The sequence below is a fragment of the Rousettus aegyptiacus genome, unplaced genomic scaffold, assembly GCF_014176215.1.
Source record: "Rousettus aegyptiacus isolate mRouAeg1 unplaced genomic scaffold, mRouAeg1.p scaffold_m13_p_14, whole genome shotgun sequence".
NCBI lineage: Eukaryota > Metazoa > Chordata > Mammalia > Chiroptera > Pteropodidae > Rousettus > Rousettus aegyptiacus.
The window spans coordinates 50,033,415-50,053,359 of record NW_023416289.1 but is presented as its reverse complement, the minus strand read 5'-3'; the positions used below and the strand labels follow the sequence as shown (position 1 = coordinate 50,053,359).

General features: G+C 41.7%; 1 protein-coding gene across 3 annotated transcripts in view; it reads left to right on the top strand.

Annotated features, from left to right (window-relative positions):
* The first annotated feature begins 45 nt into the window (after positions 1-45).
* Positions 46-19,945, top strand: part of EFL1 (elongation factor like GTPase 1) — a 72,115-nt gene continuing 52,215 nt past the window's right edge. For all 3 annotated transcript variants that reach the window (XM_016135338.2, XM_036231868.1, XM_016135340.2), the window contains exons 1-14: positions 46-150; positions 759-862; positions 1,713-1,780; positions 3,543-3,627; positions 5,610-5,743; positions 6,922-7,059; positions 8,616-8,830; positions 11,088-11,211; positions 12,894-12,970; positions 13,696-13,832; positions 14,798-14,920; positions 16,942-17,041; positions 17,400-17,551; positions 17,791-17,957. In XM_016135338.2, the coding sequence (XP_015990824.2) occupies positions 772-862; positions 1,713-1,780; positions 3,543-3,627; positions 5,610-5,743; positions 6,922-7,059; positions 8,616-8,830; positions 11,088-11,211; positions 12,894-12,970; positions 13,696-13,832; positions 14,798-14,920; positions 16,942-17,041; positions 17,400-17,551; positions 17,791-17,957 (1,611 nt within the window). In that variant the 5' untranslated portion in view covers positions 46-150; positions 759-771. The remainder of the gene's footprint in view (positions 151-758; positions 863-1,712; positions 1,781-3,542; positions 3,628-5,609; positions 5,744-6,921; positions 7,060-8,615; positions 8,831-11,087; positions 11,212-12,893; positions 12,971-13,695; positions 13,833-14,797; positions 14,921-16,941; positions 17,042-17,399; positions 17,552-17,790; positions 17,958-19,945) is intronic.

Genomic DNA, 19,945 nt, shown 5'->3' with positions numbered 1-19,945 from the left:
ACGCGACGCCGGCTTCCGGTTACGTCAGCACGCGCGCGCGGGTCAGAGGTCGTGCATCCACGGCCCCGCCCCGCGCGCCGGCGTTTCGGACCCGCTGAGTTCTGGGCACCTCAGAAGCGGGTGTGTGGCGGAGTGCGGCGTCCCGGGCGGGTGAGTGCAGGCCGCGCCGGGGCTCCCGTGGGCCGGCTCTGAGCGGGGTTGGGGCGCAGGGCGCCGCGGCCGGCGGGGGCGAGCGGGGCTGGGAGCGGCCACTGGGTGCGGACTCGGGACCCCACAGAGAGCGGCGGAGGAGCGAACGTGGGGCTGAGGTGTTTCCTTCTCCTCGGCGGGGAGTGGCGGAGCTCAGGGCCCCGACTTTACTCGGGCTCTGGGCAGTAACAAGCCGGGCACGTCACCTCGGGGGAGGCGCGGGACCGGGGTGCAAGGGGAGACCGCGAGGGGAGGGCTGTCGGCGTCCCCCCCCCCATGCCACCCTCCCCCCTGCCACCCGTCCTCGCTGTGGTCGTAGCCCTGGAGAAGTGGCCCGAGCGCTCGTCTCGCCCGAGGGGGGAGCGAGCTCCGCAGGTCCCGGCGTGACACGGTGTTGACTCAGACGCTCCCCTTTGGCTTGGGCCCGGCGGGCGGATCCTGTCCGCACACGTTCGGCGGATTCTGGGTTCGCGGCTCCCGAACAGAGTCTTGTCAGCTGCCGGCATTTGACAAACCCCGCCCTTCGGCCCTTGTGCCATTCCTAATACTTCGCAATTCTTATTTACAAGGAATAAAGCAGCCATGGTGCTCAATAGTTTGGATAAGATGATTCAGCTCCAGAAAAACACCGCTAACATCAGGAATATCTGTGTTTTGGCTCATGTAGACCATGGTAAGAATTCTTTTTAAGTGGCTTATTTTAAGTAATTAAGGCTGTGACTCCACCTGTGTCAGTGGAGTGACGCTGTGGGCTGTTGACAGTGATGCTCGCTAAAAAGCAACTCTTACTTCCTTTGAAGTTTTGATATCAGAGAAGCTCGCTGTTAAACGTTTAAAATAAAAACAGCTTACTAGTGATTAGCATTCTTGTAAAATTGCATCGTTTTTTAAGTGAGAACTTGAGATTTTGTTAAAGTAAGACTTTTTGAAATGGCTTTGTCTGTAGTCTTGCTTTACTTGGTATACCCTTCAAAGACAAAAATTATTGCTGTGCTATCCTTTTGTCTTTCTGGGCTATCAAAGGTTTAGGTTTAGAGGCAGGGTCACTGTTACACATATCAGATGATTGAAATCATAATTAGAATAAACTTGGTCAAATCCTTGTGGGACAGATTTTAGTAACTATGTAAAAGTTTGTCAGATGTTCTGTATTTTGATTGGCATGGTTTTGCGTCATCCCTTAAGAGTGCATTTTATTCTGTAAATTAGCTTCAATTCAAAAAGAAGTTTTGCACTCTAAAAAAGATGTGGCTCTGCAACTTTAGAGTTGAGGTTGATGAGATCACAAAGTTAGAGATATACGATCAGCACTATGGAGTGCTAAGATCTGTGTCCTTCCAGACGCTCTCTTCAGAAGTGTACTTAAACTTTTTAACATGCCTGTTAATGTGTTCTTCACTCAGTATATGTAAATAGGAGACTGTTGCTAAACCAATTTTTATGATTAGATGTTAAATCTGTAGATAAAATCCATTTTTCCGTAAAAAAGAGGTAGATTTGAATTACTGCTGTTATTTTAACAGGAAAAACTACTCTTGCTGATTGTCTCATATCTAGCAATGGAATCATCTCCAGCCGCCTGGCAGGCAAGGTATGTTGTTGTATATGGTAAATACTTGTTACATTTCAGTAGGTATTAGCTGTCTACAATGTGATGAACCATTTGCTGTGTTCTTAGAAAGTCAGAAAAAAAGTTTAAAGCATAGTTCATGCATCTCAGAAGCTGCCAATCCACTTTACCTGATACTAATATAAGTGTAACTTAATCAGATGATATCCTGGCACAAGTGTGGAAATTTTCAGAGGGAAAGATTCTCCCCAGGTGGGTGACTTGGATGAGAAGGCAGAGAAAGTGTTAGGGAGAAATAATATGGTTAAAGGGGAACAGGGCTAATTTGTGAGTTGTGCTTTGTTTGAGAGGAGCATATGTTAAGAGACTACTGGGATAGAACACACAGATAGAGAGATTCTGCCAGCTCATGGGAGACCTCGAAGGCTAGCCTGCGTGCACCACAGGAAGGCTTCTGAAGCCTGAGGGCCACGATGAAAATCATGTCTTATGGGAAGTGAAGTTGAGGAGATTTTTGTTTCTAGCTACGCTTTAAAAAGCCTTGGAATAATTTACTTGGAGGAGGAAAATAGAGATATTCCTTCCCTCGATGAATTCAGGATACTATCAGCACTATTTATCAGGTGACTGGGGACAGAGAGGACATGGAGAAGCAAAATTGAATGAAAAAACATATAGATGACTGAAAGAAGAAACATGTATAGAAGAATAGCAAGAAACTGAGACTTCTTGGCGGAATGCCTTTCTGGGAGGTTGGAGAAGTGAAGGGGGAGCCAACAGTGGGATCTAAGGAGAGATAGGAAGGAAATCAGGAGATTTTAGGCTTCTGGAAATTTCACATATGCATGTGAGCACATGTGTATACAAAAGGTTGTTAACTATGTTTAACGCCACACAAATCAAGAAGAGTGAGAATTGAAAGAGATTATTATGTTTGGCCAGAAGCCATCGGTAGTTTTTAGGAGTTTGGTTTTGCCAGAGCTGTGGGAATGGAAGCCTTTCTGACAACTAAGTAATTAATGTGGGATGAATAATTGTGGCAATCCCATATCAAAAAATTATCCTCAAGGCTCTCGAATGAAGGAAATGAGTAAACATAAGTTTGACGGCAGAGAGAAGTAAGGCAGAACATTCTGCAGAGGGAGGAGGGAGGTTAGTGAGGTGCTTCAGTTTGAGGAGCTGGAGAGGGTAGGTTTTCTGGTTAAGTGAAACCACTGTCAGTGCAAAGCCTGGAAAAAGATGCAGGTCTTTATCTGTTGGCATTAACGTTTTATGAAAGCCAACAGCTAAGTGGTAATGTTAGAAACATCTTATATCCTACAGTTCTGTTTTGAGAGTGTATTTAAAATCCGCTAATTTGGGAAAAGGAATGAAGGATTCTCTTGCCTCTAGAGACCTTCTGTTTGAATTTCTGCTCAGACTTTTGTCAAAGCCTGTGAATAGGAAAGCAGTGGGTGTTCTTGATGAAGAAAGGAATCCCCCTGTTACTACCTTCTGTGAGTTGTTCATGGACTACCCAGTCAATCATGGCTGAAATTTGAATGAGCAGCTCTCTGAGAGGGTTTACGTGTTTGAATAGATTTGGAAAGTGGTAATGTCTTTCAATTTGTCTATGTTCTCTTCCCCATGACAATTTCCCTTTCCCATGCCTCCCCCTTTAGAAAAACACGAATGATTTTTTAGCTTAGAATGTGAGTATTTAAAACAAAAGTCCAAATCAGTTTATTTTAATGTTACATTTTAATTCATTGGGAATTGAGGGTGCTACTTTGCATTTTTGCAGTTACGGTACATGGATAGCAGGGAAGATGAACAGGTCCGAGGTATCACTATGAAATCCAGTGCCATTTCACTGCTTTATGCCAAAGGTAAACCTGTCTTTTAAAGAAGAATAGTTTTGAATCTTGCACATTCTTGTTTCTTTTCCTGCCTTAATTGCATGCCTTAGTTTCTTTTCTTTGTGTTCCATAAATAGCAGTCTGGCCTCTCCAAATGATCTGTTGTAAGTTAGGCTGTCCAGACTTGGTTGCAGTTGGGGACCTGTGGCTGACCTGTGGACAGAAAAACTGGCAGTTCACACCTGCTCTCCCTACCCCATCCCCCAGATGATTGTATGAATATCTTCAGGATTCATGGGACCTTGCTCATCCAACCTTAGTGTTCCATTTCTTGGATGGATCCTTATTCTGTCCTGTGCCCTGCATATTGGCGTTAGAGTCTTATTTACTAACTGTGGGTTGCCATAATCATTATAGCTTACTGTTCCTAAATCAGGATGTCATTTGATAGCAACACTTCTAGGAATTGAAAGGGACTTTTGTGTTTGGCCAGAGGTCATTGGTAGCTTTTAGGAGTTTGATTTTGCCAGAGCTGAGTTGAAATGGAAGTCTTTCTGTGGGATGAATAAGTGTGGCAATCTCATATCAGTAAGTTATCCTAAGGCTCCCTCGCATATACTTTGGAACCCTTAACCTAGTGTTCAGAAGTTCACTGCCAGTGGACTCTTGGCTTGCGAGATGAAATTCATGCCATCTTAACTGTAGTGGTTAAAGGTATGTCTTTGGAGTTAGATGGGTTTGAACTTCCTCTCTACCATTTTGAATTATTTGATCTTAGACAGTTTACCTCAGAATCGGGTTCTAGCTGGATGTCTCTGAGAAAAGTACTTCTGTGTCCTGATGTCCTGCTCTGTAAAATCGGGCTAATAGTAGTAAGTACTGCAGAGGGATATTATGAGTAGACATTAGATAATGTCTATAATATGCTTTGAACAGTGCTAAGCACAAACAGGCAGTCCACAGATGTGAGCTCTGTCCTTGGTGTCGGTGGCGGTTTTATCGTTACCAGGATGACCTAGGGCATAGGTCACGTCCTCAAGTTGTAAAGTTACAATGGGGAAAATCCCTTAAACGACCCATGTTATAATGATCATCCCTGTGGTAGTTCTGGAGCCCACAGAAGGTGAGAAACACTGGGCTAAGAGGAGGAGCAGGTGTTCGAGTGTTCAAATAATTATTTTGCATTTATAAGAGAATTATATCCAATTAGCAGTAAATGGAGGAGTGAGTGGAGAAATCTACTGAATTATTGTTTTTCTGCATGATGTACTTACTCACATTTTAATGTAAAGTCTCTGTACCCTTGGGATGGCCAGTTGTTCTGGTTTGCCTGGGACTGACTTAGGGTTAGTGGGCGGTGGGACTTCCAGCGCTAAAGCAAGACAGATCAGCATGAGGGTCGCCTTGCTATGAGCTTAATTCTTCAGTTTGTTGTGAGGATTGAAGGAGAGCACGGCTTGGCACATAGTAACACTCAGATTTTTATAGAATCGAACCTGCATTTCGATTGAGCAGATTCACGCCTGCTCTTTGAGAAGTTGTAGGGAAGTATTTGGCCAACTGTTCTGTGTCTTTAAGTTGTTATTTCCTCTTTTGGCCCCTTTCTACAGCTTTCTCTCTTCATTGTTGGTTTCTTTTAGTTTCAACTTGCTAATCTATAAATGAGTATAGTAATAATTTATCTAATAGGGTCATTGCAGGGACTCAGTAATGTGATTAGCACATTAAAAGTGTTTATTTAGCACAGTGTGTGGCTCACAGTAGGCTCTTGATAAGTGGTAACTGATAGAATAATGAAGTCTTTGATTGTTTTATGTAGATGCTGTTTGGAATCAGTAGCTCATGAATGAGAGTTGGAATGACAGCTTAAGTTAGAATGGCAGCTGCTGATTGAACCTTCACCTCTTTTAGCTTTACACTCATTTCTTAGATGCTTTCTTATTCTGAAGTGCTCGAGGAAGAGTATTGTATACTGCACACCTGACAATCTGTGTCCTCAAATTTCATTTCAGATAAGGAGGAGTACCTGATTAATCTCATAGACTCTCCAGGACACGTGGATTTCTCCTCAGAAGTGTCAACGGCTGTTCGCATCTGCGATGGATGCATCATTGTGGTTGATGCTGTGGAAGGGGTCTGTCCGCAGGTAGTGTGGGCTGCAGTGTGAAAACATTTAACTGGTTAGGGAAGGTGGAGAAAGAGGAGGAACTGACTATTGCTTGCTTTGTGCCTTTTCAGATATTTCACTAATGATCAGACATTGGTTTTCCATTTTCCATTTGATAATAGTCCAGTCTGTGATAGAGTGAAATCACTTGAGTTTTGAAGGGATCTTAGGACTTTAGATACTTTGAATGTCTCTGATATCCTCTTACAGAAGGACTGAGCAGAAATGGGAGAAAAGAATTTTGGGATAATCTGGTGGTTTTACTTCAATGGAAAGGGTTTCTGAACTGTGAGAGGTTGTTTATAGCAAAATCTTGGGCTAGTTTTCCCTGAGACAACAGGCATCCTCCTCTGTTCGCTTCTTAATCTGCACTTGTCCCTCCTCTCCCTTCCCCTTCCTCCTTCGCTATCCTATACTTTTGTATCCTTAATCTAGTGTTTCTCATCTTTTCCACCACAGTTGAAAAAGTTCACTCCTAAGGCCAGAGTGAACGTTTTGCTCCAGCGGGTGTGGAGCTCAGAGTGGCTCTTGAAGCTCAGTTCTTTTAACAATTTTTCTTGAAACCTTATGTTTTATCTTTAACATGGTATCACCTTTTCCATTCTACTTCCATTCTACTTCTTACTATACCCTTGTTTATTTCATAAAAAGAATAATAAAGGTTTAATAACTGAAATGGAGGAAAGTTGTTAATTCTGAGAAGATGTGCCATAATTATCAAATAGCTTCCCCTCTGATTTCCCCTAAAGGCACAACAGGTACCTCAGCTTAAGAAGTGCATCCTTGGTCTGTAGTGTCCTAGGTGTCCTCACCAGATAAGTGAAATTACACACCTGACTTCCACATAGCACAACAGTGGTTAGCTCTAAGAGATGGGGTTATGGTCAGGAAGGTATACACGGGACTTTGGGGGCATGTTCCGTTTTTGACCTGTGTGTCGTCAACGTGTTTATTTTTTAATTATTCAGTAAAGTGTGTGTGTGTGTGTGTCTCTGTCTCTGTCTCTCTTCTCAGTTCCATAAAGGCAAGGATGATTTCTTTTGTCTGACTGGTGTAGTCTCAGTTGTGATAAAGGAAATTAACTGATTCAGAATATCTCAATGTGCTTTAATTTTTTTGAATCATGAGTTTCATATTTTCCTTTCTCTTTTAATCAGACACAGGCAGTTCTACGACAAGCCTGGCTCGAAAACATCCGTCCAGTTTTAGTGATTAATAAGATAGATCGCTTGATAGTGGAACTGAAATTCACCCCACAGGAGGCATATTCTCACCTCAAGAATATTTTAGAACAGGTATTACTCTTTACTTCAGTATTTTAAAAATTGGGGCTCAAGAAAGTGTCATTGTAAGGAAGTTGCTAAGTTGTGTGTGTGGCATTGCTATAGAAAATTCTTATTTAGAACTGCTTAAGATTGATACATATTGGAGTCATACCACAACACAGGCAATAGGACAGGCATCGTTTCAGGAGCCCCCTCCCCCTGGAAACCTTGAGTGTGAAACTTGGACAGTAGGTTTTAATGCTCTCTCGTTTAAAGCTCGTAGTTTGGTTCTGAAACGGAACGATAATAGGAGGCTTTTTGGTTTTTTTATGACCTGTCTTTACATGGAATTTTACCCAAGTATTTTTGAATTTATTTATTCAGGAAACATTTACATAGCTATATGTTGAACAAATGAATTCTTGGATGTTTGTCGTGTGCTGGGTATTTCGAATGTAAGGACAGACAGGCCAGAGTCCTTATTTTCAAAGTCTCACAGTCTGTAGGGGAGACAAACAGTTAAAAGAGACATTCGGAGAACAGTGAGATAAGCCCTGGTGTTATTTAAGAACATAGATGAGGACCACCTCACCCAGACCAGGTCAAGAGGAAGGAGAGAGTTAGGGAAAGTCTTGCAACAGAAGCATTGACCTGAAGGAAAGGTAGTGTATGCAGGTAGAGAGTTATGGCAGAGGTGTTTGAGAGAGAAGGGACAGGATACACAAAGTCAGAAAGGTGAGAAAACACAGCACAGTGTTTCATCCAGAGAGGTGCAGATTGTCTTTTACAGCCAATGGATTAGAGCACGGCGACCAGGGACAGGAGGTGTGAGCAGGAAGGCAGCCAGGCCTTAGATTGTGGTGAGCCTCTACACCATGCATGGAGGTTGAACTCTTCTTCAAGAACATGGAGCACCATGGAGGAGACAAACTTAAAATGTATTTGCTGAAGGGAGGGAATCATGAAGGTAGAGCAGTGGAAAAAGTGATCAGTGGCTCTTATTCCCTATAGAGACGGACAGAGACAGGCACAGGCAAAATGCCCCTGCCTCACAGTGGAAGGAGAAGGGCCAGTGGGTTTGCAAATACAGACAGGCTGAGGGGTTGGAATATGGGAAGTTTGCTGGATTTCTACATAATAGGCTCTGTTTTCTCTCTCAGGTAGGAAGTAAGATTACTTACTTGGGAGTTGGAGTTTGGGAAGAAGGCCTGGAGAGAGTGGTGAAAAGTTCAAACAGCTGGGTGTGAAGTGGCCAGGGACTTGACTAAGGCTTCAAACTAGGGTTGTGGGGGTGGAAACTGGGTTCCTAGTGACACCAGGCCCTGGTACTGAAAATGAGTTAAAGCTGTGACTTTAACAGTGTTTGTACTAAACGAATAATCACAAAAACGATTTTACTTTTGTTAGGTTGAGAAAGAATGGGCTGATAACTTCTAAGTTAATTATTATAAATGTCACATTACTATTAATATGAACCCAGACCGTGACTGACAGATGGTTCTTGGCCTAAGGGTTAGGCAAGGTGTCTCTCACCATGGGCATGCTGAGCATTGAATGACAGTCTGCTGTATCATCATCTCTCCTAGATTAATGCGCTCACAGGAACTCTTTTTACTTCTAAAGTCCTAGAAGAAAGAGCAGAGAGAGAGACTGAATCCCAGGGGAACCCAAATTCTGACCCGGGAGAGCAAGTGTACGACTGGAGTGCTGGCTTGGAGGACACAGATGATTCCCACCTTTACTTCTCTCCAGACCAGGGGAATGTTGTGTTCACAAGTGCAGTCGATGGGTGGGGCTTCGGGTGAGTCGATTTGCATCTGTTACATCTGTGTGGATTTGATACACAAGTGATTTTTTATATGTATATGGTTATCATTATTATAATTCATAAATTCATCAGAAATGGACATCTTTAATAAAAGACACCTAGGTTCTCACGGGTTTCTGCTTTCTGTTCGTTCAGTTATGTAGTTAGAAAATCCAGTTTACTTGAGAGTGGTGCAAAAGGCAAGACAGCATCTTAGTTTCATTATGACAGTTTTTCACTTCATAGGCCTTCTGGAAGGGTCTCTGGGTCTCCCAGATTCATGGACTGAGCTGTCATCACAGCTGCCCATGCTCATTGCCTTCTGCAGTTGCTCATAAACCCCCCGGGCACCCGGCAGTGGGACACTCCATTGCTCTACCAGTTAGTTAAGAGTCTGCGGTTGTGCCTGGGAATTTACATTTCTGCCCTCTCCTACTGTTCGATTTACTCTAAAGGGCAGTTAGTTGTCTTCTAAAAATAGTATCACTTTGCCAGCTCTCCCTGCCAAAAAAAAAGGACCCAAAAGCTTGGTCAGCAGCCAACAAGTTATGCAAAGCTCCTGTTCTCTCCCTAGAGCAAGTTATCTGGAACCTTGAGTGAAGACACGCTATGCAACCCAGAACAAACTGGAACGAACGTCTTCCCTCAGAAGTCTCAACTGATTTTTTTAAATTAAACTTTTTATTTTGAGGTTATTGTAGCTGCATGACAATTGTAAGAAAAAATACAGAATTTTCGATTTACTGACCCCTGGAGTAGGCAGCAGGACAAGACCAGCTTTCTTTTTGAGGCCCAGGAACCGTCGGCTCCTCTCCTCACTGTGGGCGCGAGACCAGGCATGCTCGGTCACCCCGCAGTGCTGGGAGAGCTGTCGGACAGTGGAGCGAGCTGAGAACCTGTGCAGGGAAGACAGGTTCCCTCTTCAGAAGGTCAAAAGAATTATAGATAATGTAGTACTAATAACATAACTCATCATTACATAAATTATTGTAGGAATAATGTGTAATTTATAATTTGTCATTTGTTTATATATAATAATTATAATAGGAAGTAAAGTTTTGGAAAAATAAAAAGTCACTCTGCTAAATAAATCACTGTTGGATCAAATGGGAAATAAAGTTTACCATAGTGAGTTTGAAAGTAATGGACTCTCGAGGCCAGCTCCACAGTGTCAACAGCTTGTTACTGTATAATTTGAATTTGATTCTTGAGTGGATATTTTTCTGTCCCTTGGCTCTCGGTGAAAGGGGACTTGGATATTTATCGTTAGCAGTTTCTGCAGTGCCTGCTTTTGCTTCTATGCTATTGCCTGATGCTCTTCACATTCCTGCTTCTGACCATAGTGATTAACTCCTGCTCCTTCAGCCTATCACCCTCACCAGGCTTCCAGTCTCATCAGAGAATGTCAGCTCATTGGACCGAGTCGTAGTTAACTTTTGGATTCCAGTAGTACCACAGTTGCTGACTGACATATAAAGAATGGTCTGGAGTGTGTTAACTTTGGGTTCATTCTGCAGTGGATAAAGTAGCAACTGCATCTTTTTAGATGCTGGTACTTTGAGAGTTGGACTCAAACCTTTGGTTAAACATACTGTCCCCTGCAGAAAAGGTTTCCGTTAGGTCCTTTATCCAGACAATGCAGACACTATGTGCAGTAGCATCCGTGTTTGTCAGATGACTGCTCTCCCATGGCTGAGAGCAGAGCTGGTGCTAACTGGTTTCTCTAAGGGCTGAGGGAGTTAAGTGCATGTGTTTGGGGTTTAATCGCAGGTGCTGAAAAGCCCTTTTTGGCAGGTTCTGGCCAGATTTCATTTTCGGTGTGAACAGACAGCTATAGCAGTGAATGGCCGAAACCATTTTCGTTGGCACAGTTGCAATGGAGAACTAGAGCCTGGATTTCCTTGGCCATTGCCCTTCCTCCCGTGTTTATACATGCAGAGTTAAGAATGGGAGCTGTAACGTGGAGTCTGATTCATGTGCACGTAGAGACGATTGGACAAGAACACAGGCTTGGGCCAGATGCTTGGGTTTGAAGCCCAGCTTCACTTATGCCTGTGAATATCTATGTGCTGCTTTATCCTTTTCTGTCAAACGAGAGATAATTTGTACCTGCCTTGTTGGTGAGTTGAAATTAGTACGTTAGTAATACATCTGAAGCACTTCGAACAGTATCTGGCACAGAAACACTCAAGTGTTAGCTATATCCATACTTATTGTTGTTACTAATAACCTAAACTTGCTTTTGTTTCAGAATTGAGCACTTTGCCAAGATCTACAGTCAAAAAATTGGCATCAAAAAAGAAGTTCTTTTGAAAACATTATGGGGAGATTATTATATAAATATGAAGGCTAAGAAGATCATGAAGGTTGATCAGGTAATGTGCACATATGCCTTTTGAATGTCGGTTACGTTCTTGCCCCCAGAAAACCTTTAGTGTCACACTTAATAGGATGTAATTTGGCTTTGGTGTCAGTTCCTGAAGGACTTTTTAACTGTGTGTATTTGGTTAAAGCTCATGAGTCAGATCCAAGTATTGCTTAAGTAGAGTTCTTTAAATATAGAGAACAAATAATTATTATTGGGAGGGGAGCAAAAATCTCATCCTGGTCACTCGAAGACACATATTTTGCATCATGCATTTGTGTGTCCCTTTCACCATTAAGGAGACTCTTACACACCACTGTATGGCCCACAGCGTATTCCTAGTCTCAGCTGAGGCATCCCTCACTAATGCCAGTCACCATGAGTGGTGATGGGGAGAAGCAGGGGCTGCCTGGAAACCTTCCTTCTGTAGGTAGAGGAGATATAGGACTGACTGCTGAGTCATGTAGCCTCAAATGATATTTTCTTGACACCTTGACACTTTTAATGTAAAATTCAGGATTTTGTAAATTATTCTCATTAAAGAGCTTATATATTCCTTTTAGAAAGTACTATAAAGGTCAGGAGAGAAAAAATCAGAAGCCAACAATGGTAATGCTATGGTTTTAATTTCCTTTATTTTTTTTGGATAGATGCATACATCTCTTAGTTGATATTATGCTGTTTATATAACGTAGCTTCTTTTTTGCTTGACGTTATATCTAAATTAAAAAAAAAAAGAATCATGAACATCTTCCCTTGCCTGAGAAAGCTTTTTATAAACAGTGTTTTTAAAAATGAGCCAGCGTGAAGTGGGAAAGAGCTGGTTTGAGATTCCGTCTCTGCTTAAATCTCAGCTGCAGTGCTCACTAGCTTTGTGACCCATATCTAGGTTTTTCGTTTGAAAAATGGAGGTCATTGTACTTACCTCTAGGTGGTTGCGATGATATGAAACCATTGGAGAACAGTCTTGTCTTGAGAACAGTTCCTGTCACATGATAAGTTCCCTGTTGTTTGTGAGTGCATCATGGAATCACTCTCCTAAGATTGGAGACATAGTTTTTGATTTTGTCTTTTTAATGTTTTGATATTAAAAGTAAATCTATGGTGGGTATCTTTGTGCATAAGTTTTTATGTCTTCTTGATGACTTTTTTTTAAACCAAGCCTTCAAAGGTAATGACTTAATTTTCTACCACTTACCGGTAGCTCTTCAGAAGAGCAGTATCTGTTCGTATTCCACCTCATGTCTGTTTGAGAGAATCCATCTGAAGGCGCTCTTGCTCTTATTTAGCATAGTTTGGTAAGAGAACTGATAGGTTTTTTGTTTATTTAATATCCTCTTTCTTGAAGTTAAGTGTTTTTCCCATTTAAGAACATCATTAGCCTTTAGTCCAGGGAGAGGCCTGCGCACGCAGAGGGAAGTTTGAGCCCTCAGCTTCAGTACTGTGTGTTCCTTTAATGGCAGTGGTGGGGCAGCTGTAGTGATAAGTCCCCCAAATGGTTTCATCATTTGTGAAGTCCATAGTTCCCACAGTAAGAGAATAGTGGGTTATTATAACTACTTTCCTCCACTTTACTGTCGGATAAATATTTTCTGGTAGAAATGAGACTTACTGATAATAAAATATAAGAATGAATATTTAAGATACCTGTTAAATACTTGGAAACTTATGCATGTATATTCTTTTTTATAGGCAAAAGGAAAGAAGCCATTATTTGTACAACTAATCCTGGAAAACATATGGAGTTTATATGATGCTGTCTTGAAAAAGTAAGACTGTTATAAAACTTTATCTTTGGACAAGATAATTTGCCTCACTTCCTATTTTGGTGAATCACACTTGGGAAAGCTGACGTAGACAGGGAAAGTGAAGAAAGCCTTTACAGATGAGTCAATTTCAGGAGCTGGAGACAGTTGACAGGAGCATGTATAACCCAAATCAAGGGTAACAAGAGGGACAAAACAGCAATATTACAGAGTGCTGAGGTGAACAGATAAAAGGGCGGAAAGAAACATTGGACCTTTGCTTTTATAAAGCCAGTTTAAAATAAATTAGTAATTATAGTAAAAAAACAAAAAAAAAGTTCTCGATATCTATGATCATTAATGAGGAACTTGGGAGAAAACTTGCCTGATACAAGTGGAAAAGAAAGTTTGCTTTAGAAAATTTACTTTCTGTGTTTTACCAGAGTTGGAATAGTGCCTTTTAAGCATTTTATTTGTAAAACTACATCACCATTTGACATAATTTGTGTAGGGAGATTGTGGAATGGTGCTTTATGGGAAGTTTTAAAGGCTCATTTGAAAGCGTGAGAGCAGAGATTAAGCAGTTCTCTAATGTAGTAGCAGGAGTCCCTTTTGATCGTTTGTTTCTCTTTATTTTTCTGTAGAAAAAGTAATGCTTTAGGAATGGATGTATTAATGTTGCATTCATTTTTCGTGCTGCTCCTTCACACCTGTGTGACCCCTCCTCCAATCTTGTATGTTTACTGTAGGGACAAAGAAAAAATTGATAAAATAGTGACTTCTTTAGGATTGAAGATGGGAGCCCGGGAAGCACGACATTCAGATCCTAAAGTCCAGCTCAGTGCCATCTGCAGTCAGTGGCTGCCCATAGCGCACGCCGTTCTTGGTATCCTTTATTTCAATGGTTTTTAGTGAAGTCGTAGTTTTGACAAAACAAGAAAAAGGAACATGTGATCGGTGGCCAGGAAATTGTCTGGAAATAATGCATTCTTGTCCAAAGTAAGTTTTCTGTGGTTATTTAGCATTCTCCTATGAAACTTTAATACTTTAAAAATTAATATATTAATACTAATTAGTCATACTAATACCAGTCTAAAAGAATATTCTTTTAAGAACATATTTTCCTTTATTTTTGTTTAGTTAGCTGTAAAAATAGAAATTTCATATTACTAAGATTTATATATAAGTAAATAATAAAGATGTTTGCATTAGATCACCATTTCATCTAGTGTCATATTTTCTTTAGTGCATTTCTATTTCCCATCATGTTAGTGAGTCCAAAAAGACTTCATCACAGTTAATGTAACCCAAGTATTTTAACATATGAGTTTAAATGATCTTCATGGGTCTGTGTGTACAGGCAGTGTCCATGGGTGCACTGGGGGTGGTGGTGCTGTGTCCTGGGAGTGGACCAGCCGTGGTAGCTCCGCCCAGAGCTCTGATGGACACCTACACCTACAGTGACACTTGCTCTGGTAGGGGACTTTCTTGTATCATAGCTTGTGGCCGTTGGTTCTATAAAAGTATATAGACTGAGACCATATGAAAAATTGTCAGGATTTCATGGTCAGAGGTAGCTAAGCTAAGTAAGATTTGTTGTCATCTCCTGTTTCATGGGCTGTCAGCATATTAGGATAGCTGTCGTAAGAATCCTTTCTGGGCTTTAGGGAGTCCATGAAGTCCCTGGAATTGTATCATTTTGAGACATGACACATACAGTAAAGTTCTCTTACAACCCAGATGTTTTCTGTAGACATACACTGTTCCCTCAATATTTAGTGCACACCGTGGATCTGTACCTTGGTGGAGGGCCCTTGCTCAACATTTTGAATCCTTAACAACAGACTTCAGCTATGGTGTGTCAGAAACTTCCTAGTCCCCTTGATATTACTGCCGAGAGAGTGGAGAAACTGATGTGCACAGGATCACACACATTTGACTCTCTTCCACCGGAAACCCAGGCGCTCAAAGCAGGTGAGGTAAAGATGAGCATAGCATGCAGCCCCTTTTTGATTGTCCTAAGGCTGCTCTAGATCATTTTGTGGACTGCCAGTCTGCTGAATGATAAGTTGTCAAATGTCCGTCTCCACAGATAAACAGTTTTACAAATGACCCTTTCACCAGTTTTTCTCCAAAGGTTTTATTTTTTTTCTATAGCCCTTTTTTTCCACCAGTGGGGTGGGAGATCAGAGACTCTGAGACTCCTTTCTGCGCTGATTTCATTTCATAATCTCATCACGATGCTATATTTTATTCTCCTAAACAGCCAGGACCGTGTCCATGAGCTGCTGCGTCACTGCCACATGTGTCCCTAGGGTTCCAGGGGCCGTGTGGCTCCTTAAAAGCCCTGCATATATGCTCCCCATGAGAGGGGTGCCTGCCATTCCAGGCTCTTTAAGCTCCATGATACTCATCTGTACACACTCACTAATTCCACTTCTCCCATTCTGCTGAATTTGGTGTTCCACCCCCAAAACCACTGCACTACTGTTCTCGGGACCACTATTGACTATCTGTGTTAAATCACCTGACCAGATCTGTCAGAGCATTCAACACAAGTGGTCACGCCCTCCTTGAGACTTCCAGGCGTCCACGTGCTTCTATTATTCTCCCTGTCCACTTATTCTTAATCTCTTTTTCCGGTTCCTCTCCATCTCCCTGACTTGTTAACTGGGATGCCCCCAAGCAAGGCTCAGTGTTTTGACCTTACTTGATTTCTATCTGCATCCACTCGCCAGGTGATCTTATCCAATCTCTAGGCTTCCCATGACAAGGCTGTGTTCATAATCCCCACATCTGTGTCTCCAGTGCAGATGTGTTCCCTGAACTCCACACTCTTTTGTCCGGTTGCACACTCCCTCTCTCCACGCAGCTAAGAAGCATGGCAAACTTAACCTATCCCAAGCTGGGCTTCTTGTCCCCCAGCCTGTTTCTGGTTATTCCCATTTCATCTCTGGGGACCTGCATTCTTTCATTGCCTCAGTCCAAAAGCCTTGGAGTCGTCCATGGCCGTGCTCATCTCACAGGCCTGCATCCAGTCCATCTGCGAATCCTGTCATTTTTCCATTTAAATATATCCACAGTTCAGCTACTTGTCAGCATTTCCACTTCTGCCTCTCCGGTCATCGTAGTAGCTTTCCCACAGAAAAGTCAAGCTTCTGCTCCCGGTTCCCTTCAGTGTTTTGTCAGCCCTGCAGCCAGGGCAATCTGTTCACATGGAAGGTTGGACGTGTCACTCTGAAAGGTCCCTCAAAACCTTTCAGAGCTTTCCCAGGCAAGACTTCTGGTACATGTTTAATTCTGACTTTCAGAATGTTTTTTCTGGTTCAGATTTTACTGATGAATTCTTTAACTTACATAGCAATTTTTTGACATGGCAGTCTTAAAAAATTACTAAGGAATACTTCTGTATCTCCAGTGTAGGTTAAGAAAAGTGTCAGTGTGTTGCTGTGAAATTGTGTAAGATTTATAGATTTAGGGAAAATTGCCATCTTTGTAATAATGGATCTTAATTTTAAGATTTGCCACTATTGTCATGGTAAGAGATTTTTGCCCATCTTTTTTTCTGACTTGTTATTGTGGGGATTGGGAAAAGCTATCGATTTTTATCTATTTTGTTAAAGTGCTGCCTGTTGCCCCTGACCTTTGATAACATTCCTTAGTTCTGTCCCTTCTACTGGGTACAGGGGAAATCTGTTAGGGCTTGCGGGGTGGGTACCCTGTTTCCTTGCTACAGCTCTACTTAGGAGTTGCCCCAGCCCTCCTCTCACTCTGTTAATTTTGCTTTTCTTTCCTAATTTCTGCCAGTTTTGCTTGCTCTTGCTTTACTATTCTGGCAATTTTATACTTTTTTAAATGGAATTTTTATTGTGGTTGTAAAAGGTTATAGGCTGCATATATTTAAATTATGCCATAGTCTAAAATCTAATTGTTTTCTAGAAAAATGAATTTTTAATAATGGGGGAAAAGTGACATTTCTCTTCGTGTTTGTTTAGCTTTCATGAAATGTGGAAGTGAAGATACTGCTCCAGTTATTATCTTTGTTTCCAAAATGTTTGCAGTTGATGCTAAGGCTTTGCCTCAGAATAAGCCAAGGTAAAGGTGTGGGGGAAGTTGGGCTGGGCCGGGGAAATGATGTATGTTTGGTGGGGGTGTATTGGGAGTGTGGGTATCGGAGAAAGGTCCAAGCTGTTGTGTAAGGCGCGTTGTGGAGATGTTAGCTCTTGCATTTGGTTCATAAGTCATAATAGCTGGGGACCCAGCATTCTCAGAGAAAGCCCGATAGGCCATCTCTCCTGTTGCCACAGTTAGGGAGAGGACTTGGAAAACCTCCATGAAGGGACCTGGGACCACCCATCATCTTACCCATCCACATTAATACCTGCTGTTTCTCTGTGAGTGGACTGAGATGCTTGATGTTGCCAGATGTTAACACGTTTGTGGTATCCTGTAGACCTCTCACACAAGAAGAAATTGCTCAGAGGCGTGAGCGTGCAAGACAGAGGCACGCGGAGAAGCTTGCAGCAGTGCAGGGCCAGGCGCCTGTGGAGTCCGCCCCAGATGGGGGTGCCCTTGCATCAAGTCCAGAGGGAGAGGACCCAAAAGGTACATCTTTCTCACATAGGCTTTGGCACAAAATAGTTGTTACTTAATGTGGGACACTCATCCTTTAGCTCTCCAGCTTCTAGCTTTAATCGTAGGATTTTATCAGTATCCTTTCATTCTTGGTGTTTCTTTCCTAAGACTAGGCCAAATTTATATCCTGTTCGTTGTTCCCTGCTTCCCGGCAGTTCTTGGAGTGGAGAGAGCATTCTTGGCATTCATTATCCTTTTGTTTCTGGCAGGTGATGAGCAACAGGTGGAGAGTATGACCCCTGCTCCTGTGCCACAGGAAGGAAACAACCAAGAGACTTTCATTGCGTTTGCTCGAGTGTTCAGTGGTGTGGCTCGAAGAGGAAAGAAAATTTTTGTCTTGGGGCCCAAATATAGTCCTGTTGAGTTTTTGCAGCGGGTAAGAATTGGAAATAAAACATTAGCATATTGTTTCAAGGTTTCAATAGTATTCAAATTGTCAAGGTTGGTTATTACCTTATTGGTAGATTTATTTTTATCTCTAGGAAGACGCATTTGGCTGAATTCATATATCCTCTTGTGTTTTTTGATAAACCTGTTTTACTTAGTAACATTTAGGAAACTAAACTAGTATATGAGCAAAGCTTCCCGGCCTTATTTAATTAATTTTAAGGCTTTTCTCTTCAAGGCTAGAGGAAGGAACTGGGAACAACAGATGTCCTGCTAGAGCGAAGACATGGCAGATCTTCAAGAAATAAGGAGGTTCAAAAAGTTAGTGTCACTGGCTAAAGGCATGGGCAGTGAGCAGGTTACATGCAGCAGTCTCATGGCATGCAGATCCTCAAAATTCATCAGGAGGGTCTGTAAGCATAGAACAGCCAGCATCTAAATATGCTTGAGCCTAAGGGCAAAGGGAGATCACAGGCTACAGCTGTCACAGAGCATTTCAGACATAAGCAAGGAACATACATAGTAATTAAGTCACGAAGGTCACAGGAGGATGAACAGGCCAGAGGTTCAGGTCACCAGTCAGGATCAGCAAGAAGCAGTAAGAAAGGACTTAACTGTCAGGTTCTGTGAAAGGCTCCACTGAGACTCTGGTATCGCTTTAGATTAGTACGTGTATGTGGGATGAGTCAACATTTTGCAATACAGAAATCTTTCTATCCGTGAATGTATTAGAATAGCAATAAAATCTAAGATAGTGATTAAATATCTTTATGGAAAAAATTATAAAACTTCAATGAAAAACATTCGAAATTACCTAAAGAAATGGATATATATACCTAAACATTACTGTTTTTAAAAAATGGGTTTTTTTGCTGATCTACAGTTAACTTTTTTATATTGATCTTCTATCTAGCCACCTTGTTGAACTGTCTTACTCATAATTTACACTTTGTTCTAAGTGGATGGATAGTCATATTGCACGTGGGTGATTTTTTTCTTCCTGTTTACTCTATTTTTTATTTATTCCCAATCTATCTCTAGAGCACCCTGCAGAATTGTCATTAAATCAGAAGTTATACACTTAAATGTAACATATGCCTGCAAGGCCATCATTTTCGTGAAATTTTCGAGTTTAACCTAACATAACAGTTTCTCCCTCCTCTGAGCTTTAACGAATTTACTTGCCTGCATTGCCTTTTGTCACTCACTTTATGTTTGTGATGTTATTTATCTTTGTATATGTTATATCCTAACATTTTCTCCTCTGCATGGCACGAGCACAGTGCCTCGGGCCTGTGGCTACCAAAGATAAGTTGATGATTGAAATGCTTTCAGGGCACTAGCATTTATATGGAGGTCACTGAATAATTCAAGACAATATCTTGAATATTTTTCAAGGTATTGAATAATTCTTGACAAAACTTGAGTATTTCGAGATGATATCTCCCCAGGAATAAATGTGATGCCGGAGAGCTCAGAAACATGTCGTCCTGCAGCGTGTCGACATTTAGCGCTCCTCCAGAGTGCTCATCTTCACGTGTTACCAGCACGAGCTCCAGCTCCTCTTGAATGCTTGAAGAGCATCACAAGGAGGTTAAATCAGTTTAAATGATAATAGTAATGAGCGTTGAAATAATAGCATAGTTGTCACCAGAACTGGTGTGTGACATGATTCACATGAATCCTAGCAAGGGGCAATGTCGGTTTTTGTTTATTAGTTTATGTGGTGCTACCAGGTCATAACAGAATTTATATCACTTCACCATAAAGCTCATGATTGTGTGGGATTCTCGATAATTTTTAAATAGTTGAGAAATTTCACTTGTTCAGATTTTAATCTTAGACCTATTTTTATATAACACCATTTCAGGTTTGCATGTTTGAGGTTGACATGAAATGTGACTGCAGCCCATCTTACTAATGAAGATTAATAATGTTATAGATAGTATCTAACATTTTCATTTAAGGCGTCCTAAC